The 22,574-nt window shown below is 33.7% G+C and overlaps 2 protein-coding genes across 3 annotated transcripts; one reads left to right on the plus strand and one right to left on the minus strand.

Annotated features, from left to right (window-relative positions):
* The first annotated feature begins 2,838 nt into the window (after positions 1 to 2,838).
* Positions 2,839 to 7,623, plus strand: LOC132181074 (formiminotransferase cyclodeaminase-like protein). 2 transcript variants are annotated; one of them, XM_059594128.2, is made up of 4 exons: positions 2,839 to 2,899; positions 2,999 to 3,068; positions 4,594 to 5,005; positions 6,876 to 7,623. In XM_059594128.2, the coding sequence occupies exons 2-4, from the start codon at positions 3,045 to 3,047 to the stop codon at positions 7,391 to 7,393; spliced, it is 954 nt and encodes a 317-aa protein (XP_059450111.1). In that variant the 5' UTR covers positions 2,839 to 2,899; positions 2,999 to 3,044; the 3' UTR covers positions 7,394 to 7,623. The 2 variants fall into 2 exon arrangements, with proteins under 2 accessions (XP_059450111.1, XP_088372591.1); XM_088516465.1 differs by lacking the exon at positions 2,839 to 2,899 and having other exon boundaries at positions 2,905 to 3,068.
* Positions 7,582 to 12,709, minus strand: LOC132181073 (beta-glucuronosyltransferase GlcAT14A). The gene is made up of 5 exons (XM_059594127.2): positions 12,563 to 12,709; positions 11,291 to 12,303; positions 9,063 to 9,138; positions 8,844 to 8,959; positions 7,582 to 8,199 (listed from the first exon to the last, which is right to left on the minus strand). The coding sequence occupies exons 2-5, from the start codon at positions 11,889 to 11,891 to the stop codon at positions 7,691 to 7,693; spliced, it is 1,302 nt and encodes a 433-aa protein (XP_059450110.1). The 5' UTR covers positions 11,892 to 12,303; positions 12,563 to 12,709; the 3' UTR covers positions 7,582 to 7,690.
* Between the last annotated feature and the right edge of the window lie 9,865 nt (positions 12,710 to 22,574).

Here is a 22,574-nt window from a genome sequence, read left to right on the forward strand (position 1 = left end):
TATTTTTTTGAACTTTTTTCTTTTTTTGAATTTCTCTGGTGGAAGGGTAAATTGGACATTTCAAATAAAAACTTTGCATATGGACTTCGCATGCACAAATTTCCGTATATGTTTACGTCAAACGCTAATAGAATATGTCAACCGAAAGAAAATAGCCGTTTGAGGGGGTCAAAGGTCACAAATGGTAGTTCGGAAGCAATCTATAAATGGCGTGTCAATTCATGGAGACAACGTACTTTTTTATGAATATTGATTGGGACTAAGGATGCGTTTGGGATTATGATTTCATAAACAAAAAGTGTGATTTTAAATCAAATCGTAAAAAATTGATTGTTAGGAACTGTGTTTTAAAAAAATTGCGATTTGAAAAGCATAAAATATGCATTTCAAATATCAAGTAAAGAGGTCTTTTTTTTTTGAAAATGCACAATTTTGAAGCCTAAAACTGCGATTTTAAACGCCAAATCACGATTTTGCAAAACACTTAACTACGGTTTTAAAAATAACTTTTTAAAATCACACTTTTTGAAATAGTAATCCCAAACGGATCCCAAGTATATTTTTCACAAAATTATATAAAAAAAAAAATGGGGGGAGAAAATTGAATTCAAATTACTAATAAATCTGAAAGATTAAGATATTCTCCATAGAGATTTCTTATCTTATTCGGTTAAAATTTCTTTGTTAGTCATGTTTTTATGTCAATTTTCAGAACATTTTTTTGTTCTTTCCTTCATATTTTAATATTTTGTTATTCTTCTTGGATTATTTAAATCCCATGTATGTCTTGTTTTTGAAGTTTCCAACCAATAGTCCCAACCTTATCCGAACTAAAATTGGATTAATTACACAAATTTCCCCATTTATACTCTCCACTTAACATTTGTTTAGCTCTATATCTATGCCAACCCTCATCAGTGGATGATAAAGCTTAGGAAAGGTAGGTGAGAATGTGTCATTTATAGAAATGTTAGTTGAAGAAAGCTCACGAGCTTTAGCTCATGCAAAACCTCAACAAATTTGTTGTGAAGGGGCCACAAATATTATGACAAACAAACAATGGGTCCATTTTATTAGAATAGAAATACAATACGGGAAATTAAGTGCTCTTAAAGTACTCTTTCTTTAATAATAATTGGTATGTAAAACAGCATAAGGTAATGGTAAAACTTTCCCAAGATATAATGGAATCCATAAATTGGAAACCAAACCAGAACACCATAGATTTTTCTATTTTAGTAAGAGAGAGACATAAGTAGATAGAATTTTCTATATCTTATATTGGTATGCAGCGGGCTGTTTATAGTTTCGGTTTAGCAGGTCTAATGTTTGTTCACCAACATATATGCATTTCGCAATTAACAGTAAACAACTGTTAATTCAATTGTCATTAAAATTTGACAAATTGATATTAACAGATACTTAATCTTGATCGTTAGATTAAATTTGTAATTAACGGTTATTTTATTTAATTATAACTGTTAGAGGGTAATTGTTAGTAATGATCACTTAATCTAAACCGTTAGCTTATTTTAGTCTTACAGTTAACATTACTAATGGTTAAGTAAATCAAACCATAAGATCTACTTAGAATCATTTGACGATCCAGATCAAATCACCAAATCGTATGATCATAACTGTCCAAAAATTAACGGCCATGATTTGATCACTTCGAACTCCGTGTCAAGTTCCAAGTGTGCCACTAACACTTCACCCCATCCGGTGCTGAGCATACACATGAGTATGTACAACCAAGTATTGCTTACTCTATATTAATAGCTTGTGTGAATTAGGCATTATAAATGCCAATTTTAATTTCTCTTTCCCCCCCCCCCATGACTTCTTAAAAAAACATTTCATTTATAATATAATACAAAAAACACAATACAGAAAATAAAGATACGAACAAACAGAGCAAGTTTTGTGTTTCCCTGTTGTTGTTTCAGTTTAAAAATCAGAAAAACCATCGCATTCCCAGAAGAACAAAATAAAGTATTATTCTAATTCATTTTTTATTTAATAATTCATAATAATATATAATATCTAGTTCTTATCACCATTGCCATTGCACCGACACACGACAACCAGCTTCATTAGTTCCATTTAGATAATCACCATGCTGTGCACGAGTGCATCAAACAAAAATAAACAGACAATATGATATACAAATCTTTTCTTGTGCCTTTCCAAAAGCTTCAACGAATAATATATACATAGCAGGTTTCCTTTTTATCCTTTTTTATCCATTAGTGGAGGATGTTTTGCCGAGCAATCCGTACAACAAATGCAAGAGAATTCTTATGACGCTTATTTGCCCGATCAGCATTGGCAGATTCATGAATTTATCTTAATAGGGGCAAAAATAAAATAATAAAATATAATGAAATTGTGGACTGCGGAAGACGGCTCACTACTCAGACGAGAGAACTTTCATCATAAGTTTCACAGAACAGAATCACGGCGTAGTAATAGCCCGCAGCAATTAATGAGCACAAAAAGAAATTTTGTTGTAGCCTAATAGATAAAAAGTAGTGTAAAACACTCTCTCCTTCAGTTTACTCTAATTTTTGAGCTGAAATTTGGACTGAACTAAGTTTTATAGGGGCTAAAGTGCCAAGAATATAAAATTTAAATTTATTTTATAGGAGCTAGTAGAAATTTTGGGCAAAAAAAATTTACTAGGGCGCCACCCTTGTGCATATCCGCCACGGCCGATCCGTGAGCAAGCTATCTGGAACCTGCTTGAACAGTCTTTTATGAAAGAAAATTACTAAAAATCTCTATATTAGTGAAATGCCAATGGAGAAGAAGCAAAATTGCATCTCGTTAATGATAAGATAAATGGGCATTGACGCGACAAGCTGTGGGGGCATTGGCTTTAGCTTATGTTGGTGACTTGGTGTTGTACCAAAGCTGACACATATAAGCACATTAATTACCTCAATGTCTTTTTATATGCATCTCACCATCTCTCTCTTACTTCTTTCTCGTGAAACAGAGTAGGTAGGTGTGGCAACCAAGGATAAGCAAAGCAGAGCAAGGAAATGGCTTTCAACCCAAGTTGCAAGGTAAGGACTCTTCTTCTTCTTCTTCTTCTTCTTCTCACTATAAGGATCATTCAATCTGAGCATATTCATCCTATATTTGCCATTGATTATGCTTGATTTCCTTAAAGTATATATATATATGGTGGAGTTTTAATGGGGAAGGAACCTGAAGTGATCTAATCTGGAGCTTTGCCAGTTTTGATGATTACCCAATTGACCCCTTGGAATCATTTTGCCAATTGAGTGAAATTTGAAAGAAATTTAGCTTTGGAATGGTTTCCCCTGTCATTCCACTCATCAATTTTCCTGCCATTTTTGCTATCTTCAGTTCTTTAATTACCTCTTACACCTGATATTTATTCTTGTAAATTTCGTTTCTCAGTAATAAGACAAGGTTGTAGCTGACCATTTTGAAGCTATTACCGAGGAAAGGCAAGAAAATAGATTATTAACCAATGATGAGGAAGAGAAATGGAATAGGCACTGAAAAGTGAAAAAAAAAAAATGGATAAGATATTATTGCTTGTATTGACCCTCATACAATGTGGGCCTCCACCTCAGAAGAAGGGCTTAGATCTCTCTAATTTATGGGAAATTAAGTAGTCTATTTGTAAAAAAAAATATGACAAAACTTACCAATATTGATCATAATGCTATCACTTCTCCCCTTACACAATTCCCCTGTATTGCTTAAAAATAAAATAGGCTTGTTTCAGACGGCCAAAGAGCAGGAGATAGATGTGTTTATAATGGTATCACTTCTCCCCTCATCCAATTCCCTGAAAATGTGTTTATAAGGATCACTAGTACTCTTTATAGTGGTATGTGGTAAATGAGTTGGCCTACGTACTGTAGTTGATGTAGATTGATGTGAAAAATAAATAAATAAATAAGAATGTTTGGTATAAAAAAAGTGAAAAAGTTTTGTTTTGTAATGATTTTTTTATTTAAATAAGAATAAAAAATAAATGATGTGATATAAAAAGTGAAAAAGTTAGAATGTTTTAATGTTAATTTTTTTGAAAAATGATGATGAATAGTAACGAGAGAACCCCAACTCTATTCAACTCCAATAGTGCCATAGTTAACAATTTTTAATCAAATTCATAAGGTTTTTGAATTATTAGAACTTCAAATTTAAAGAAGAAAAATGGGTGGTTGTTCGGTTTATGGCATACATCCACATATCAAAGTCTTTTGTTGGCTACATATTTTCTTAATATTTTTTATTGTATATAATACTCTATTTATAGAGAAATAATATGAATGTTACAAGTCTTTTCTACTTTTACATAAACAACAATAAAGTTAATTTTTCATTTATAACTTTTTATCTCTCGATTTCTTGTAACTGTTTACGCTTCGAATTTTTGGTCTATTGAGTTATTATAACTTTGTCTCAATATGAATCGCTTAGAATTCAAACCGAAAAATTCATAGTAACAAAGAGAGTTAATTTGTTTTACATTTTGTTTCATTTAACCCAAAACTGGTTTACAATTGGATGTTGGATCTTCGATCCCTTCTTGCATATATATATAAAAAGGACAAGAAGAAAAGCATAGACCAATCCCTGCTACTCTGCTGCAAGCTGTTCATCTCTGAAGCACGTAACCATGCAACTCTTGATGCCATCGAACGGGCAGGGAGGCTTGACCCAGAAACCGTTATCGTCAACAAATTCCCGGATCGATCTTATAACAGGACAAGGTACACCCTCGTATCCTACGTTGTGCACGACATCACCGGGAGTGCCGTTTACAGCCCATTGCGCCAGACTGTCCTAGCCATGGCTGATGCTGCCTTCGGAGCCGTTAACCTCGAGTTACACTCCGGGGCTCACCCCAGGCTCGGCGTTGTCGACGACATTCTTTTCCATCCATTGGCCAGAGCATCATTGGATGAAGCTGCTTGGCTTGCCAAGGCTGTGGCAACGGATATTGGCAATAGATTCCAAGGTTAGCTCCAAACCAATTTTTTTTTTTTCTTAAATAAATATTAGGGTTAAATTTTTAAATACATAATTAGTACGTGCATCTTTATGCTATTAATAAACTGTTATACGACGATCATACAATTGGGATGACGTAACAATAAAAATCAACCTGTAGTTTTTTTTTTTTTTTTACCAAGTTCTAATCCAATGGCTGATTTTCACTGTCACTAAATAAAATGCAACTAGATCTAGTATGAATTAACAATAATAACATATATGGATAGAACTTGTAGTTGGGTTTCGAAAAATAAGTAATGAACACTTTCTTGGAACTAATTGATAGGCACTTAGTGTTATAACTATATAAACAAATATAACAAGTGTGCGATATGCAGCTTCAACCCATTCTCATTTTGGGCGGAACAAATCTACTAATTATTTGATTCCAATTAGGTAAGAATGATCTTGAATAACTGATTTTTACTGTCATATCATTAAGTTGTAAGGCAATCATATACCAATTTACTAAATATTATTACTCATACATCTAAAAGATACTTGGAGTTTTAAAAAGTAACAAAATTAATACATCTGCTTTACAAATTTATCAATCTAATACTGATACTTCAATCTATCTAATATCTACTGCTTAAAAAGCTAACAAAATATTTGTGATGTATATAAAAAGACCATATAAGACTAATAAAATGTTGCTACGTCTTAATACCTAACAAACAAAAAAGAAACCCAAAAAATTAAAAAGAATGGGCAATTACATTTTCTCTTCATCAACTACAACGCATTATTACTTTGCCTCTATGAACTGACAACCCTACTATCCGACCTTATCAAACTACTATTTTGTGCCCAAAATCCCCCTTCCGTCAGTCAAAAGCGTTAACTCAGACGGTCAACCCGTCACGTGCGCCCCACATGCCATCTTAAAATTTTCTATCCGACTTTTTTCTCCATCAACTACAACGCATTGTCACTTTGTTCCCATCAACTGACAACCCTACTATGGAAAAAAGTGGGATAGAAAATTTCAAGATGGCATGTGGGACGCATGTGACAAGTTGACCGTCTAAGTTAACGCCTTTGACTGACGGAATAGGGGTTTTGGGCACAAAATTGTAGTTTAATACAGTTGTCAGTTCATGGGGGTCAAAGTGACAATGCGTTGTAGTTGGGAAAAAAAGTAATTACCCTAAAAAGAATAAACATAAAAAATTATAAAGTTGGAGAAATGATAGGTCTCTGCCACCTAGGTTGGACCACTCCTTCACTTTTTTTTTTTTTTGGAGGGGGGAGGGGGGGTCCAATTAAAGCTATCAATTTTTGACACGATCCTCGAGTTTGATAAGAACCCAATATAAACTTAGCTGTTTACAGTTAAGAACCTGATCCGTTTAATTAAATTAGTCTGTTAGGGTTAACATATATAGTTTTGTACCCTTGTTTCAACATACTTGAACCCAACACACAATATTTAGGACCGACATTTTTTTACACGACTCACAAACCCAACACAAAATTAGCGAGTTATAGTTGAAAAATCTAAACCATTTAATTACATGAGTAAAAATAAAATTGACTTATATAGTCTTATACTCATATCTCGACACAACATGCAAATACAAAGAGAAGGTATTTGGCATACGCGATTAAATTTTATTAATCTGAAGTGGCTTCTTATATACATGGCAAAAATTCCATTAGTTTCTTAGACAACAAATAGACCAAAGTATCAAATGAATGAACTTGTATAGCATAAGTACTAATTTTATCACTTTCTTAAACCTATGTAGCTTTTTGATAAAGCAATAAATCACATACACCAATTATGTTCTTAACCCTAAACTTATTTTAATTTCTATATCATGTTTTTGCAGTGCCAGTATATCTGTATGCTGCAGCACACCCAACAGGCAAGGCTCTAGACACCATCAGGCGAGAGCTTGGATTTTACCGGCCCAATTTTATGGGCAACCAATGGGTAGGGTGGCCCATGCCTGAAATGCTTCCGGAGAAGCCCGATGAAGGCCCAACCACTGTTTCTCGGGCTAGAGGAATCTCGATGATCGGGGCACGTCCATGGGTTGCATTGTACAACATACCCATCTTGTCCAGAGATGTCTCGGCTGCTCGAAAGATTGCTCGCATGGTGAGTGCCCGAGGTGGCGGGCTTCCGACAGTGCAAACACTGGGCTTGGTTAATGGTGAGGATTCAACAGAGATAGCTTGCATGCTGTTGGAACCAAATCAAATTGGTGCAGACCGGGTCCAGAACCAGGTTGAGATGCTAGCAGCCGAAGAAGGGTTGGATGTGGAGAAGGGATACTTTACAGATTTTTCACCAGAGATGGTTATTGAAAATTACATGAAATTGATCTCTGCTGAAAGAGACTAATCAAAGCCTATTGAACAACCAGTCATGTCTATGAAGTTTCTACTTGCCAACATGTCCATGAAATAATACTATTTGACCACCAAAAAGGTAAAGATGAAGGAGAAAAATTCAATCTAAAAGTTGGATGGTCAAAACTTTGTAGTCATGCATTTTCAAGACTTTGCTGTAAAGTGGATCATGTTTATAACTTGAATGTTCAATTAATATTTAAGAAAACAAAATTCTGCCACTTTACATCAGTCGTATAATCTATGAATACACCAATGTACAATTGGGGTTATCCAACTCTTACCTTTGTCACGAACACTGTGTTTTCCGAAAATCTTCAGATAACAGCGAGTCGAGCAATTCTTGTAACCTCTCAGCACCAGGACCTGGTCTAAACACCGTATCATTGCCACGCAGGGAGCACGGGTCAGCCCCACCGTCCGAGCTCCCGACGCACCATGCCCCAAGTGTAAAACGGTTTGTGCGACCTAGAAGCTCCTTATCAATCTTGTCTAAGACAGGATCACCCTTTGCAAATTTTCGGGCAAATGGAGCTTTGCTTTTAACCATTTTGTCAAAATCCTTCATTGACAAAGATATGGGATGTTGCTTTGGAGGACTGTCCCAAGCAATGTAGTGGAGATCATGGCTAATTGCGGTGTTGCGAAATTCTGGAGTGTTGCAAATGACAGTGTGAAAATATCCTTCCGGAGAGGAGATGAAATTTGTGTAATACATAAGAATAGTTCGTGGGAGGTTATCCCATCCCCATATACAGTACTCAAGAAAGGACCGGGTTAGCATTATCCACGCTGAACCTGTGTACAAGAAACGCAAAATGTTTCGAAACAAGTTACTTTCACACATCATCTCATTCAAAATCTTTATTCTAATCTATTAAAACATAGGCCCAATTTTAATCAGCAAGCTATTAGATTTCACACAACAAATAACCTATAAACTAGCTAGAGCCTAGAGTGATATGTATGCGCAGGGGAACCAACTCATAAGGATTTTTCATCATGGCAATCAGTAATAAAGATGTTTTTAACTAGTTCCCAACCGCTGGGATTATAGCCAAAATGCCATGCAATTGATATTAAATTTACTACAAACTAAACAAGTGCAATTTTCTCACAATCTATTATTAAACTTGACAGCTTCAAGTCTAGGACTTTAAATGGCCTTCAAGAGGGATATGGCCTACAGGCATCTTCTCCTGGCAGCCAGCTTTACCACTATGACTGCTAGTCTGCTATCTATTTGTGCAGTCAAACACATTGTAATAAGCACTTTTTACTTGTGTCAACATTATATTTAGTTTGCCAATCTAGAAAGATTTATTTGCAAACAGTGAAGCGAAACCTGTAAAATAATAGGCACATTGTCTGTTGATCACTAAAGCATAAAATGAATTTCAGAAGTCTGTACTCAATGAACTGAGGAGTTACATTATACCTACCTGTAAACAACTTGAATGACGTGGGAAGTGATCGACGTTGAGTGGTCAATGCAAGGTCAGATTTTTTTGATAAGTAAAGGCCCGGATCGATGATGATTGGTTTTGCTCTTTGGTTCCTACAAAGAAGGTAAATATGGCACACCCATTATACACATGATGAAATAAAAAGGAAAGAACCTTCTTAATGTAGTATGCACACTGGTTATACGTTTTACTTACAATTTCCATCCAGTAATCTGCATATGCTCAATGAAATTGGTATTTCTAGACAAATTAGAGAAAACGTGAAGCAAATCTGCAAATTAGAAATACAAATTAGATTCTACTTCCACAAATAGACAAAAAAAGAAGAAAAAAAAAAGAGCTATAGATTTTCATGTGTGTAAAATCAACCTCTTTTACAACAAGAGTACATATTCAGTTAAACCATGCAATGCAACTAATCAATAACAGCATAGCAAGATAGAGCAGATGGGACTATGTAAGGATAATGTTTACAACAGCAAGGCTAATTGTAGAAAGCATGCTACTAGGCGAATAAAGACAGGCTACATGGGCATTGTCAACATGCCAATTTATGGGTTATTAAAAAAAATGGAGTATAAGAGGGCAAAAATACGTAAACGTAACTCATTGTTCAAGAACTATTCATACTGAGAAACTTAGAATAAAAAACACAAACGGAAAGGAAAAGTTACAAGAATAAGAAAGCAAAGAAATGGAAAGGAGGAAATAAATCCTTCATAAGCACAAAAGAGAAAAAAAAAATGAAAAAAAAAAAAAAAATTAATTAATTACTTGATGTAAAATAATCCTGCGTCGAGGACAAGAAAGCAACATTAGACAAATAGCCCTATCCTTGAAAGAATAATTTGAGTTGCATGCAAACTAATTAGGTCTGAGTAAATAATTAGTGATTGATAAACTACATTCATCACCTAACAGGACAAGATCTTTTATCAGAGAATAGACAAGCATAAATTGACTAATTCACTTCATGGATCATGAAAAGAAATACATCAAAACACACGATATATGCATCATAATACTTTTCCAACACAATTTTAGTATTTTAGTCGTATAATTTGTAAATTTCACATTTCTTCTCTACAGAAATTATTTTATTAATAGGATATTACCTTTGTTACTCAACTGTCTCAAATGATTGAATTAAGAACCATTTTATCAAGGATCCTATTGGGATTCTAATTACCTAGCCACATTATACACAGGATCCTATTGTGATATTAATTTGGCTTTGAGAGGAAACAGGTTTTTGTAAGAGTATATAAGGGCAGATTTTCGTCTGCAAAAGGACGTGACTGATGGTAAATTGTAATTTAATCATTGTTGAAGCTCCTCTCTAGAGGCTAGACCCCATATAAATGAATGATAGAATTCTCAAACGAGTTTAACAAGTCCCCAATGCGACACCAAGTTACAATTCAAAGAGTCTCATACAAAGCTTTTTTAGCAGAATCAGGTCTCCCAATTTTTTGAACCCAAACAAATGAGCTATAGGCTCCACTTCGTCAAAGTCACCCCATCCAACAGGTTTTAATAAAAAGTCCCCAAGACACTTGGTACAAAAAATTTCTTCAAAATCTATAAAGCGCTATCATCAAATTTGAGCTCCAAAAAGCCATAGGAGGAGTAACACGGTGAATTTGGTAAGCCATGCAAGAAGATAACCAAAAATACTAACAAACCAACTGTAGCAACAATGAATGAGGATCCCCGAAACTGAAACCAACAAGAAAATGGCCATTTAAATTCTATCTAAAATCTGAGCTACCTCTCATAACACTCATTCATAAAGACCTTCAAAACCGGATTTGAGGGAGTACTAGAAATCTAATGAGTAACATATATCTTTTAAGCCAAAACAGGCCAAGCAGATGTACTCACAGGACAATAAAGCCTCTGAGATGATCAATAGGTTTTGCTACCTTCATGCACATCCCAAATACAATAGAAGATATTTATGAACTTTTTTCAGACCCATGACCCATCTCTTTACCTTCCTGAGAACTAGAGTTAATGAAAAACCATATTCTGCCCTCTAGAATGAGACAGTCAACATAAGCCATACAAATGCCCAAGGGCATAAAACATGTTGCCAAGTATTTCTGGTAAGAAAGCTCCCTGCTCGCTCAATATTTCACTCAAGAAAACACCATGCAAAATCTATTGATTACTTGCAACAGTCACCAAGTATAAAAGAAAAATGCTGAACAAGTACAACCAATCTCTGAGAATACTCCCAAGGATAGACTCTCAGACCCAAGTGATAAGTATGCCACTGTTTCCTAAAGTGGTTAAACATGCATAAATGCCCTCCACAAGCCAAGAAAACAAGATATAATACAAGCATAATAACAAAAACATAAAGAAAGAAATAATATCAATGACTATGAAACAAGCAAAGAGAGCATTATGACACTAACCGTCTTGTGTCACGAGAGGATAATCTGAAGCACTGAGGTTTATAAACCAGTCCCACTCCAAGCTCTCCCTCAACAAAACTGCAACCGCTTGAAGGGTACAAGCAATCATCGTAGGACCCTTATAAGTCACCAAATTCGATTGAGCCATAACACGCACATTCTCCACTTCACGAAACATTGGATCAGACTTCACCGAATTTGTTAGTTCCAACCTTTCGCGGGGCGGTGCCTCAAGATCCAAATGTAGAATGTATTGGTTTCTGGGATGATAAACTGCCTCTAAGGTCCTCATCATCCTATGACTATCGCCCTTAGTCCCCGAAATCAAATACGCCAATCTAGGCGCTTTCGTTTTGGATACCCCACTAGTTTCCAATGATCTTCTCAAATCCGATTCAACAAAGTAACCGCTAGAGTCCTCTGATTTCGAAAACGAGATAATGTCAAACGGCAATTGCTCTCCGACATAGGGAGAGCTAAATAGCCCAAAAATGGCGGTCAAAAACAGCATAATCGATACGATCACACTCGCAAAAAATGGAAGACTCCACTTCCTATCGCTAAACATTCTTCCTGAGTGGGAATTAACATTTTTCCTCATACTTATTCCCGGGTCGTTAACCAAACATCAATTGCTTACAATATTCTCTTTTGGGTCAAAGACCCAATTCCTTGAATAGTTAGCTGAGAAACAAAGCAAAACCCACCAAACTTCTGAACAGAAGAGAACCAAAGAGAAGCAAGGAGGATAGGTTACAGAGCCAAAGCCACCTTCTCAATGCGTATATGAATAACATTTACGCCAGAGGCTTCAATGTTGATCAAACTAAAACATGGGTTCCATGTAAAAGTGCATAAATTTAAAGACAACAGCACAAATGAACGACTAATCTTCCAAATTCTGAAATCAAGAGCTGGAATAGCCAAAGAAGCACGTGAAAAAGGTTTCGTTTTTCGTCCCCAGCTATGAAAGAGAATCTGAAAACTGCTTAATTGATTAACAATGAATAAACCTGAAAGCAAGCAAGGCAAGAAAAAGGATCAGAGAAAGCAACAGTTTTAGATTTCATAAGCAATAAATAGAAACCGGCTCTTTCTGTAAACTGCCCCAGATCTAAAGCAATCAAAATTTATAAACAAAGAGCCAAAAAGAAACAAACACACGCTTGGAGTGTAAGTTTCAGATGCTTCAAAGGCAATAGAGGTCTCGAGAGAGACGGGGTCAAATGACCCAGAAACAAGAAAATAGAAACAGAGCATGGAAATGCTTACTCGGGTGAAGAGGATTCAAAGTAGATTCAACAACAAATTGTGCGAGAGATTCGGAGGTTGTAGTATTGGTTCTGTTCCTCAAGAGGAAAAGGAATTTTGGGTCTTTGGAGAAGCGAAAAACTAGGGCAGAGAGAGAGAGAGAGCAAAACAGAGAGATTCTGCACCGTACAGATATGGAGGATTGGTTTGCTTTAATTGATGGCAAAAAAACATATAATTAATTATGCCTTAATTAAACTATTGGAATCGGATTAGGAAATTATGGGATTTGGTTCCCACGCTATTTCTGAGAGCGTGGGGTGCATTGCTAAAGTGAGCTTGAAGAAGAAGAGTTAATGCTAGAAGAAAAATGGGGAATGAATTAATTGATGTAATAAAAGAAGCGTTGAAACTTTTTTGTGAGAGAATTAGTTAAGATCCAAAGAAAGTTGTTTGATAACGTGAATAAATGAATTTGACTTCTATTTTAAGAGAAATGGAAGAATTTTTGGGTGAGGATCTAGATTTAATTTAGGCAATTTTTAAACGACCCTTAAAAAATGCTGCCTATTAAAAATGTGGTATGAAATCAAGTAATCAAAAAGAGTTTCTTTCTAAAAAGTTTTCTATTCACTTTTATAGAGACGTTTTTTTTTTTTTATAAAATTAAAATATTGTTTTTTGCTTAAAGCTTTTTTACAACGTAGAGAGCAAGAATCTAATAAAAATATACTCAATTAACAATTATAACATACCACATTTTTAATATATGACATTTTTCAAGCGTTTCGATACATAAAAACAACCAAAATTATGTAATTTGAGAATCTACTATTTATTTAAAATTGTAAGGAATCTTAATCCGATCATTTTTTTTTTTACCAAACAACAATCTACCACTATTTTTATTTTGTTGTCAACCGTGGCAATCAATTTTTGGGTTTCATTTATTTCAATGTAAATTGTTTTATCCTGTTCCTTGGCACGGCTGAAAAATCATGGTCAAACTAAAAATATTTTTGGTTGATCAAGAAAACTTTCTTTAATTTCCATAAAATAGTTTTCTTTAAAAAAAAAAAAAAATCAGAAACCATTTTCTGAGTTGAAGCTTCTCCTTCTCACTCTCACACTCTCTCATCTTTCATTCTCTACCGTCGTCAGTCAGCCACCCACTAGAGGTCAATGGAGTTCATTGGAAGTTGCCGGTCGCACAACCATCAAAGGACATAGCTGAAAAAGGTTGCCGACACTGCTAGAGGTCGTCAAAATCTATCACTAGAGTTCGCTAAAAGGTTGCCAGTCATTTTTGCCAATGTCGAAGGTTGCCAGCTAGTGCTCGCCGTCATTAATTTTCTGTACGAGCCAAACTAACAGGGTGTGATGGTGTGATAGTGATATGATAAAAGTATGGTTTCTAATATTATTCGAATGGAAATTAAATCCTCTACTACAACTTTATGTCTCTGGTGATGTTGTTGTAATTTGGAAAGTGAATCCATTGTTTTTTATGCAACTTGAGCCCTCCATATTTCAAGTGAAATAAAATATATATATATATATATATATATATATATATATATTGCCACTTTATTTATTACAAAATATTAATAGCTAGATGCAACAAAATAAAATAATATTTATATTTATAAAATACTTTTATAGAAAATTTAATTACATAGAGTGAGAAGTAGGTTTTTTTTTATTATTATTTATTTTTATGACATGTCCGCACAATAGGTGGAAAGGAATTCAAACTAGTGACCTTAATTTCAATAGGTGTGATATTAGTCGATTAAGCTACCTCTTGAAGACAAGAAGTAGGGTTTTCTATATCGTCATAAAATAACAAAAATCTCATTTGTTTTTATCAAGTAACATAATTTTGTCCTGTTGGCACCAGTAAAAAACCAAAATCTAGCATATAGTAGGTTCTATTTAATTCCTCGATTATATTAAATTTTGTTTTTAATGGATAATGTTAATTGTTTCATCTTATTTTTCTATGCTCCAAAATTACAAGTGTTGTACATCCTTCAAATATTTATATATAATTTTTATTTTTCTCAATCTTGGAGAGTGATTATAATAAGAACCTGTTTAGAATTGTATTTGAAAAATATAATTGTTTAGTCAAAAAGAGCTTTTTGACAAAAGCTTCAAAAAAATGTATTTTTGCCATTTTTAGGTTTTTGGACCTTTAAAAGCGCTTTTAATTTTTTTACTAAACGAATATTTTTTTCTTCAAACGGACTTTTTTAGTGTTAAAAGCACTTTTAGGCCCTTTAAACACAATCTCAAATAAGCCCTAAATAGGATTTATAATATTAGGTTATGATTTTCTCATTTTAGTACCAAAGTGTGATTATGATTTTATATTGTAATTTAGTAATCGGCTTGGCCCCAAAGCCATGTAATTTAGAGTTAGTGATATTTTATAATTAGATGACGGGCTTGGCAAAAAGTCAGTCAAATTAGAGTTAGGATTTATTTTCAATGTCTATATAAATGCTCAGTGTACTCTTATGGAGACTGATTATGATATTGAAAAAAATATGTTTTATTCTTTTGAGAGTTGTGATTGCTCTTTTTATGTATTGAGACTTTACGTTCCTGGTGAAACACCAATTTGTTATCTTTATTTTATTATTGATCAGTGCTGCGTCAAAGTGTTTATATATATGTTAAAAAAAAAAAAAAACAAAGATGTTAGTGTTTTTAGTAAGAGAAGTAATTATCAAAGATCATAAAGTTAGCCTTCCAATGTCATCTTACTTTTGTTTATTTATTCTTGGCTGCAAATCACTTTCATACAATTAATTATGGCAACTAACACTAACTATTTAGAGAAAGGGAAATAGGGTTTTATGTGTACATATACACCTGCAAAGTTCTCTTTATATATTTATTCACTTTCACATGAACAAGATTGTCACTCAAATTAAAAATAATAATAATAATAATAATAATAATAAAAAAGCAATATCCAATATTATCCTTTGACCAACACAAAGAAATGCCAGAAAGGATATACCCCGTGCTAGTCTTCTGCCCCCATGTTGAAACTTTGAAACCCAACTAAAATATCAATATTTTATTACATACCCTTTTTTTTTTTTTTTTTTTTTTTAATGAAACGAAGCTTTTATTATCATTAATTAGAATTGAACTGGAATTGAGTTAATTATATTATATGAATATTTTTATTTCATTAAAAAGTAAAAAGACAAAAATATTCTTAAAATATAATTAACCGGTACAACACCTATGCGTTGATCATTACTAACAGCATATATGCTGCAGTGTAAGTAACGGTTAATATTAAATCTCAAAGTTGACTTACTTTTAGAAGTTTTTAATAAGCAAGAGAAAATAAAAAAAGATTTTAAGAGATTAAATCTTGACCGTTGCTTAAACTACAGCATTACATATTGTTATTTTAATAACAGTATGTAAGTCGAATCCCATTTTGTTTATTCATAATTGCATCCCTATTGATCTTCGCTACACCTTTCTAAAAGAGCACATTCAAATTTAATATATATATATATATATATATATATATATATATTAAACAGCCAAATTCTTATAATATAACCTCTAAATATTAACCTCAATTCACTGGGAAAATGGCACAAAATCCCAACTAACCCAATTTAAATATGTCTAATTTATTTAATGGGGTAGGTATATTAGTTCAAACTTTAGACAAGTAGGAGCATATTATTATATCTTAAAAAATTAAGTTGTATTATATTTATTTTTGTACGAACCATAAATATAATCTGCACCATTGGAGTATCTTCCAGGTTGTACTTCTCTGACTCTAAAGAATGGAGATTGAAAATCACGCGCTTTATGCGACTGGGGATTGGGGGATCCTAAAATGTTAATCGCCGTTTTATTAACGTTAAATGGCCGAAGTCCTGTCCTGTAGGACACCACCAAATCCGGGCATCTAGGGAAAGGGGCTTTCGAAAGCCTGAGCTCTGAACACTGTTCTGTCGGTTCACGGTGTCTCTCTTTTCTCTTGTCTGTTGCGCCCCCACAAATATATGCTGTGGAACCCACCTATCAGCCATTGGGTTCTCCACACGTGGCATTTTAAATCATGAGTAATTCTTAAATCAATCAAAGAGATTGAAAAGGATCCTCTTTGTGGACCATAGGCTATGATCTTGTTACGTTACCGTTTGTGACACACTGGCACCAAATCCAAACCATTGAATAAGATAAAATATTTACTGATGAATGCATTTCCCTTTCGCCTGCTCAACTTTTTGTAACGGTAATTTTAAGGGCTAGGCTAGGTCCCCCAATTTGAGAGATTCTAAGCTTTTCATTTAAAATGACCGCTTTAAATTGAGTTGCAACATAATTTTAAGAGATTAAAATAGCAAAATAAGAAGGGTTGTGGTCGGACCACTCCTTAACATGGTCAATCACTTTTTAAGGAGTGACCAACCATCATTTTACCTTTTAAGAGAATGGTCAATTATCCCTCTAGTCTTTAACCATTGAGATTTGAGGGTGGTGGGACTCCCTCTTTCCCGGTTAGGAGGTGTTGTAGAACGTTGGGTAAGAAAACAAAAATTAGAGATAAATAATTAATATAATGAAAATAAAAATAAAAATAAATCATGGTGTAATTAGATAGATCACGGTGGGACTTATACACGACCGAAAATAAGTGTTAAAGTTTTAATCTTTAAATTTCAAAGTTGTGCAAGTTTGATCAATTGATGCTTAGGTTCGATCCATCAAAATGAGTATCTCCACATGATAAGCTTATCCGCAAAAAGATGCAAACTAACAAACCATGGCCCAAAAGGGGTTGTATCTTTGTTCTCTGATTAAATGTTAGTGCAGTTAATCATGAAAATAATGTCATATTATATTATTAAAAAAATTAGAATGTATCAATATATTTGTTATGTGACATTATTTAATATATATTATTAAATTCGAAATAGTTTTTTTTTTTTTTTTTTTTGGACTTAGAATCAATTATAATTGATCGATCTTAATCTATGAATGGTACGGTAGTTTTGACGTTTTACAGTGGATGTGATGGGTGTGATGACAAATGGTACTTTTTACTTTTTTTACGCTGATGTGATTGGGTGATGAAAATAGGGCAGGGGAAACGTTTTTGTGTGAAAAGAAAGATGGTGAGAAAGGACGCCGTCGTTTCAGGAGGGATCTTTCTTTCGTAAGGGTAATCATACTCTCTATACGAGTAAGATCAGATTCGACGTATTACGTACAGTGACACTGACGTCCTCGTTGATGAATACCACCTGGACGGCACAGATTTCAACGGCCTGATTCTATCTGTAAAATGTACGGTCCCCGCGATCTATACAAACTAAAAATGAGAGCCACCTACACGCAAAACGGATAATTCAATTTTTTTTTGGGTTATATACTAAATTAGTCCATGGGTTTTCACAACTTTATTTTTTTTCCCTTAGAGTTTCATTTTTATTACAGGAGGTCCCTGTGGTTTTGATAAGTGACCAAATTAGTCCATCCATTAGTTGACCGTTAGTTGACTGTACGGACTGACACGTGGACCAATCAGACGTCGACACGTGGCACATATATTAATTTTTTAAAATTTTTTTTAATTAAAAAAATATGTTTTTTTTTTTAAATTAAAAAAAAAAATATTTAAAAAAAAAAAAAAAACAGAAAAATCGGACGAAACAGGGGGTGGCTCGGCCACCCCCTTTGGCCATGGGGGTGGCCGAAACCACCCCCGGTACCCACTGGGGGTGGCTCGGCCACCCCCATGGAGCCTTGGGGGTGGCCGAAACCACTCCCAACGGTGGTTGGGGGTGGTTTCGGCCACCCCCAAGGCTCCATGGGGGTGGCCGAGCCACCCTCAGTGGGTACCGGGGCCACCCCTTGGAGCCCAAGGGGGTGGCCGAGCCACCCCCAAATTGCCAAGGGGTGGCTCGGCCACCCCCTGTTTCGTCCGATTTTTTTTTTTTTTTTTTTTTTTAATATTTTTTTTTTAATTTAAAAAAAAAACATTTTTTTAATTAAAAAAAATTAATATATGTGCCACGTGTCGACGTCTGATTGGTCCACGTGTCAGTCTAACGGTCAACTAACGGATGGACTAATTTGGTCATTTATCAAAACCACAGGGACCTCCTGTGATAAAAATGAAACCCCAGGGGGAAAAAAATAAAGTTGAGAAACCCTAGGGGGTTTTGGAGTATTTAACCCATTTTTTTTTTTTTAAATAAGTTTTTAATATAAAAGAAAATTTAATTTTAAAAAATTATATGAAAAATTACACGTACTTCCTCAAACTATCATCTCATTGTCAATGTCTCTTTAAACAATCAATTGTGTCAATCTCCCTCCCTCAACGATGTCTCTTCTAAGGACAAAAATACCCTTCATCAAATTAAAAAAATCTAAAAACTAAAAAATTAAAACAAGAAAAGAAAAAGAAAAGCCAATTTATAAGCATATGTTTCAAAAAATAATTTATTTATAAAAAAATATAGAAAAAGATTTTTTTTTTTTAAAAAAAAAAAAGGAAAAAATCAAATCAAATCAAATTTATAATAATTTTTTTTATAAAAAAAATTTAATTTAAAAAAATTATAGGAAAAATGAAAACGAAAAAATGAAAATCCAATTTATAAGGATAGTTTTTATATTTTTTTGAAGATTTTTTTAAATTTTATTTAAGATATAGATAAAAAAAAATTAAAAAAAAAAGGAAACCAATTTATAAGAATGATTTTTTAAAAAAATTAAAATTTTATTTTTAAAATTTATAAGGATATTTTTGTTTTATTGAAACTTTATAAGGGTCATTTTTTGTCTTTTTGTTGTACTTTTCCCAAAATTATATTCTATTTGTATGTTGATTCTTTGGGAAGGAAGCATCCATTAATGAGCTTGAAGCTCTTATCTAACTAATTTGGCAGCATTCTTGAGGTTTAAGTCTTGATAAATGCTTGTTTTAGGTAGAGCAAGGTTTGTTTGTTTAGTGAATTTTGTACTTACATAAGGTAAGTTGGTGTACTTCATGATTAATTGGGGAATTAAAAGGGGATAGAAACCCTCACAATTCTATTGCTTAAATTGTAAGCAATTTAAGACAATAAATGTAAAAAAATTCTTATAAGATTTATATGTTCGAGTAGGTCTTAGGTAGTTCACTCATATGTTGACTTGAGACAAATAAGTCATATAGAAGCTCTCTCACTTTTCTACCTAGCTGCCGGAAAATTGATAGGAATCCAAATTGGAGGGCGTACGTGTCCTTGGCACTTAAATTTAGACAACTTATTTAGGGAATTTTCATTCTAATTGAGAACACGACACGTTTTAACTTGCATCATGTGCACATAAACACAAGACACAAACTAAATTGAAGTTATACATATTTAAAGATTAATTGAGCGATTCAATAACCATTTAGAATAATTGACCGAGTGTCAAGGTGACGATCGAACGTACTTACAAAAAAAGAAGAGCTTACAAAAGCAGGCCAACGGAAAATAGTTTTGGTGTTTAAGTCAATAAACTTATGAAAGTTCCATTTTTACTTAGTGTAAGTCGCCTTTTATAACAGATCTGTCGTAACGCCAGCTTCTTATCACGTCTTTATTGGAGGTTTCCCTGTTACTATGTTTCCCACTTCCCACGATTCCTACAAGCAATCGCCTCGTGCCGAAGAAGAGGATTTGGGTCAAATGATCAATAAACCGGGTATCGGGTCCACATGCCCAACAAAAACAAAAACTATGGATGCCCTTTGAAATAGGAATGGAAACAATTGGTAACGTCAATTGGCCGCCAATAACTTGCATGATGGTTGCACCTAATGCACATAAAGACACATTATGCGAATCTAAAGGAGATGAAGACGAAGAGTAAATTTTCTGTCCTAGTCCGATAGCCGTGTGTGTATGTTTTCCTTGTCATGAAAGAGTGATTTATTAAATATTATGATTTATTTTTTTATATTGAGGTGTTAAAGTATGATTAACTTTCGATATCATGAAGCATAACTCAAACAATCGATTTTACTATTAAAAAAAAATTGAAATCTCTGTAAGTATTTTCTGTCAAATATGTAATTCTAGCCCTAGCCACACTTAAATAATAAAAAATAAATGAATAAACTGATAAGCATAATTGTATTTTCATTGCATTGTTGTTATCTATAGGTTTGTTTGGGTTTGTGATTTCAAAAAGGGCAAAATTGAGGTTTGGCTTGTTAGAGTTTTTTTTTTTTTTTTTGAGAAATTGTTAGAGTATATTTGAATAATTCTAAAGTTAGGGATTTGATGAAGATTAATTAAGATTATGTTAGCCTAACTTTAAGGATTTTAAAATCGCAGTTTATATATGTGTTTTCAAATCGCAATTTTTTAAAAACACAATTCTAAATAATCTATTTTCTACAATTTAGTTTAAAATTTCACTTTTTGTCTATAAAACCGCAATGACAAATACATGCTCTTTGGAGGATTAATCGTGTCTCTGGCACCGTTTGGCAAGAGCCCCTTACTATTCATCAAAAAAAATTTAACTCTTAACATTCTTATTTTTTTTTTACATTATACAATCATTTGTTTTATTACTATTTAAATAAAAAAAATCATTACAAAACTTTTTTTTTTTTTTTTTTCACATCAATCAATTTATGTCCACACAGTAACTGTCCAATGTCAAAAATAGCCTCCATATTGAAAGAAATTTTGCTTTATTCGTGAAATCCTTATCACGAATGCAAGTGGTAAACAGAACAAGTCGCATTTTGAGAATTTGTCTGTTTTATATTTAAGAAATTTACTTGTTGAGATAGTTGTAACTCCAAGTAGCGATTCGAATCCAAAGCCATGCTAAGAGTAGAGGAAGGATCAGTGATGGAAGACCACAAAGTCGGGGTGTGGCGGCCGTTCCACCTCCTATGCCTAAGTTAAAATTTATGAAGAGATTAGAGAGAATAATTAAATAGAAATAATACCAAGATGAGAGTAAAAAGAAATTTCATTGTGTGTTTGACGAGGTAGTAGACTATTCCTTTTATAAAGTGTGTGGGTGTATGAGTCGACTCTCACTTGATTCTCAGAAATATGGAGTTTGCTGATCAGGCAGATTCCCTTCGTAACTATCTTTGAAGAGGTTATATGGTGGTTTTGTCTGTATTTGAACTTTGTTTGACGTGATTGGGTTTGTTGGATAGATTCTGACTTTCTTTATTGTTGGACACGTGTAGTTTGTTTAAATTGAATGATCTTAGTGGATTTGTCGAATCCGAGATGCATTAGTGACCCTTTGCTTCGTGGGCCTCTAGCCCCAAGGTGGGGGCATTTAGGCCTTTTAGCACTTGTACAGGTGTTGGGCCTTCTTCAAGCCTTTGAGGCGAAGCCCATTTCACACTAGTACTGACAATCATTCTTGATTTTTATAAAGAATATTCCATTCTGTGTTGAAATCTAAATAGATTTCGTGAGAAACAAATTACCCCATATTACTATTCTGCTGTATTTTTTCACCCTACCAAAGCCAAAGGTGAAAAATGGTCAGATTGGCATTGATACGTTAAACCTAAATTATGTTTGTTCATGTATTTGTTCTTTTTTTTTTTTTTTTTTAAGATAAATACATTAACAAATAATTCAAAACACAAAAATATATTTAAGAACACTTTTTAAACTAAAAACAACAAATATTTTTTTTTTTAGGAAATTGGGCCAACAAATCATAGGAATGGCTTACAACTCCAAAGCCCATTTGCATGGCGGACCCGATCCCATGAGTTTCTGCCTAGTAGGGTATCCACTCCAATAACAACCCACTCCAATAACAACTGAATCAAAATTATATCCAATCTCACAATATCACCAATGTCCTTGATTTAGAGGAATGGGATCTCAAGACCTAGAACATCGGAAGGGCAATCCCATAATACGATTCGCTCGAAATACAAGTTCAAGTAGTTACATGGGACCTTCTATAAAAGGAAAGCTCCAATCACGTAAAGATGACTTCTTAT

Source organism: Corylus avellana, chromosome 5, assembly GCF_965113065.1.
Source record: "Corylus avellana chromosome 5, dhCorAvel1.hap1.2, whole genome shotgun sequence".
Classification (NCBI taxonomy): Eukaryota; Viridiplantae; Streptophyta; class Magnoliopsida; order Fagales; family Betulaceae; genus Corylus; species Corylus avellana.

Coding starts and splice junctions, on each gene's coding strand:
- LOC132181074 (XM_059594128.2), top strand. CDS start 3,045: ATGGCTTTCAACCCAAGTTGCAAG. Junction 3,069..4,593: donor CTTTCAACCCAAGTTGCAAG/GTAAGGACTCTT, acceptor ATATATAAAAAG/GACAAGAAGAAAAGCATAGA. Junction 5,006..6,875: donor TATTGGCAATAGATTCCAAG/GTTAGCTCCAAA, acceptor ATGTTTTTGCAG/TGCCAGTATATCTGTATGCT.
- LOC132181073 (XM_059594127.2), bottom strand. CDS start 11,891: ATGAGGAAAAATGTTAATTCCCACTCAGGAAGAATGTTTAGCGATAGG. Junction 9,139..11,290: donor TCCTCTCGTGACACAAGACG/GTTAGTGTCATA, acceptor TCTAATTTGCAG/ATTTGCTTCACGTTTTCTCT. Junction 8,960..9,062: donor CAGATTACTGGATGGAAATT/GTAAGTAAAACG, acceptor CCTTCTTTGTAG/GAACCAAAGAGCAAAACCAA.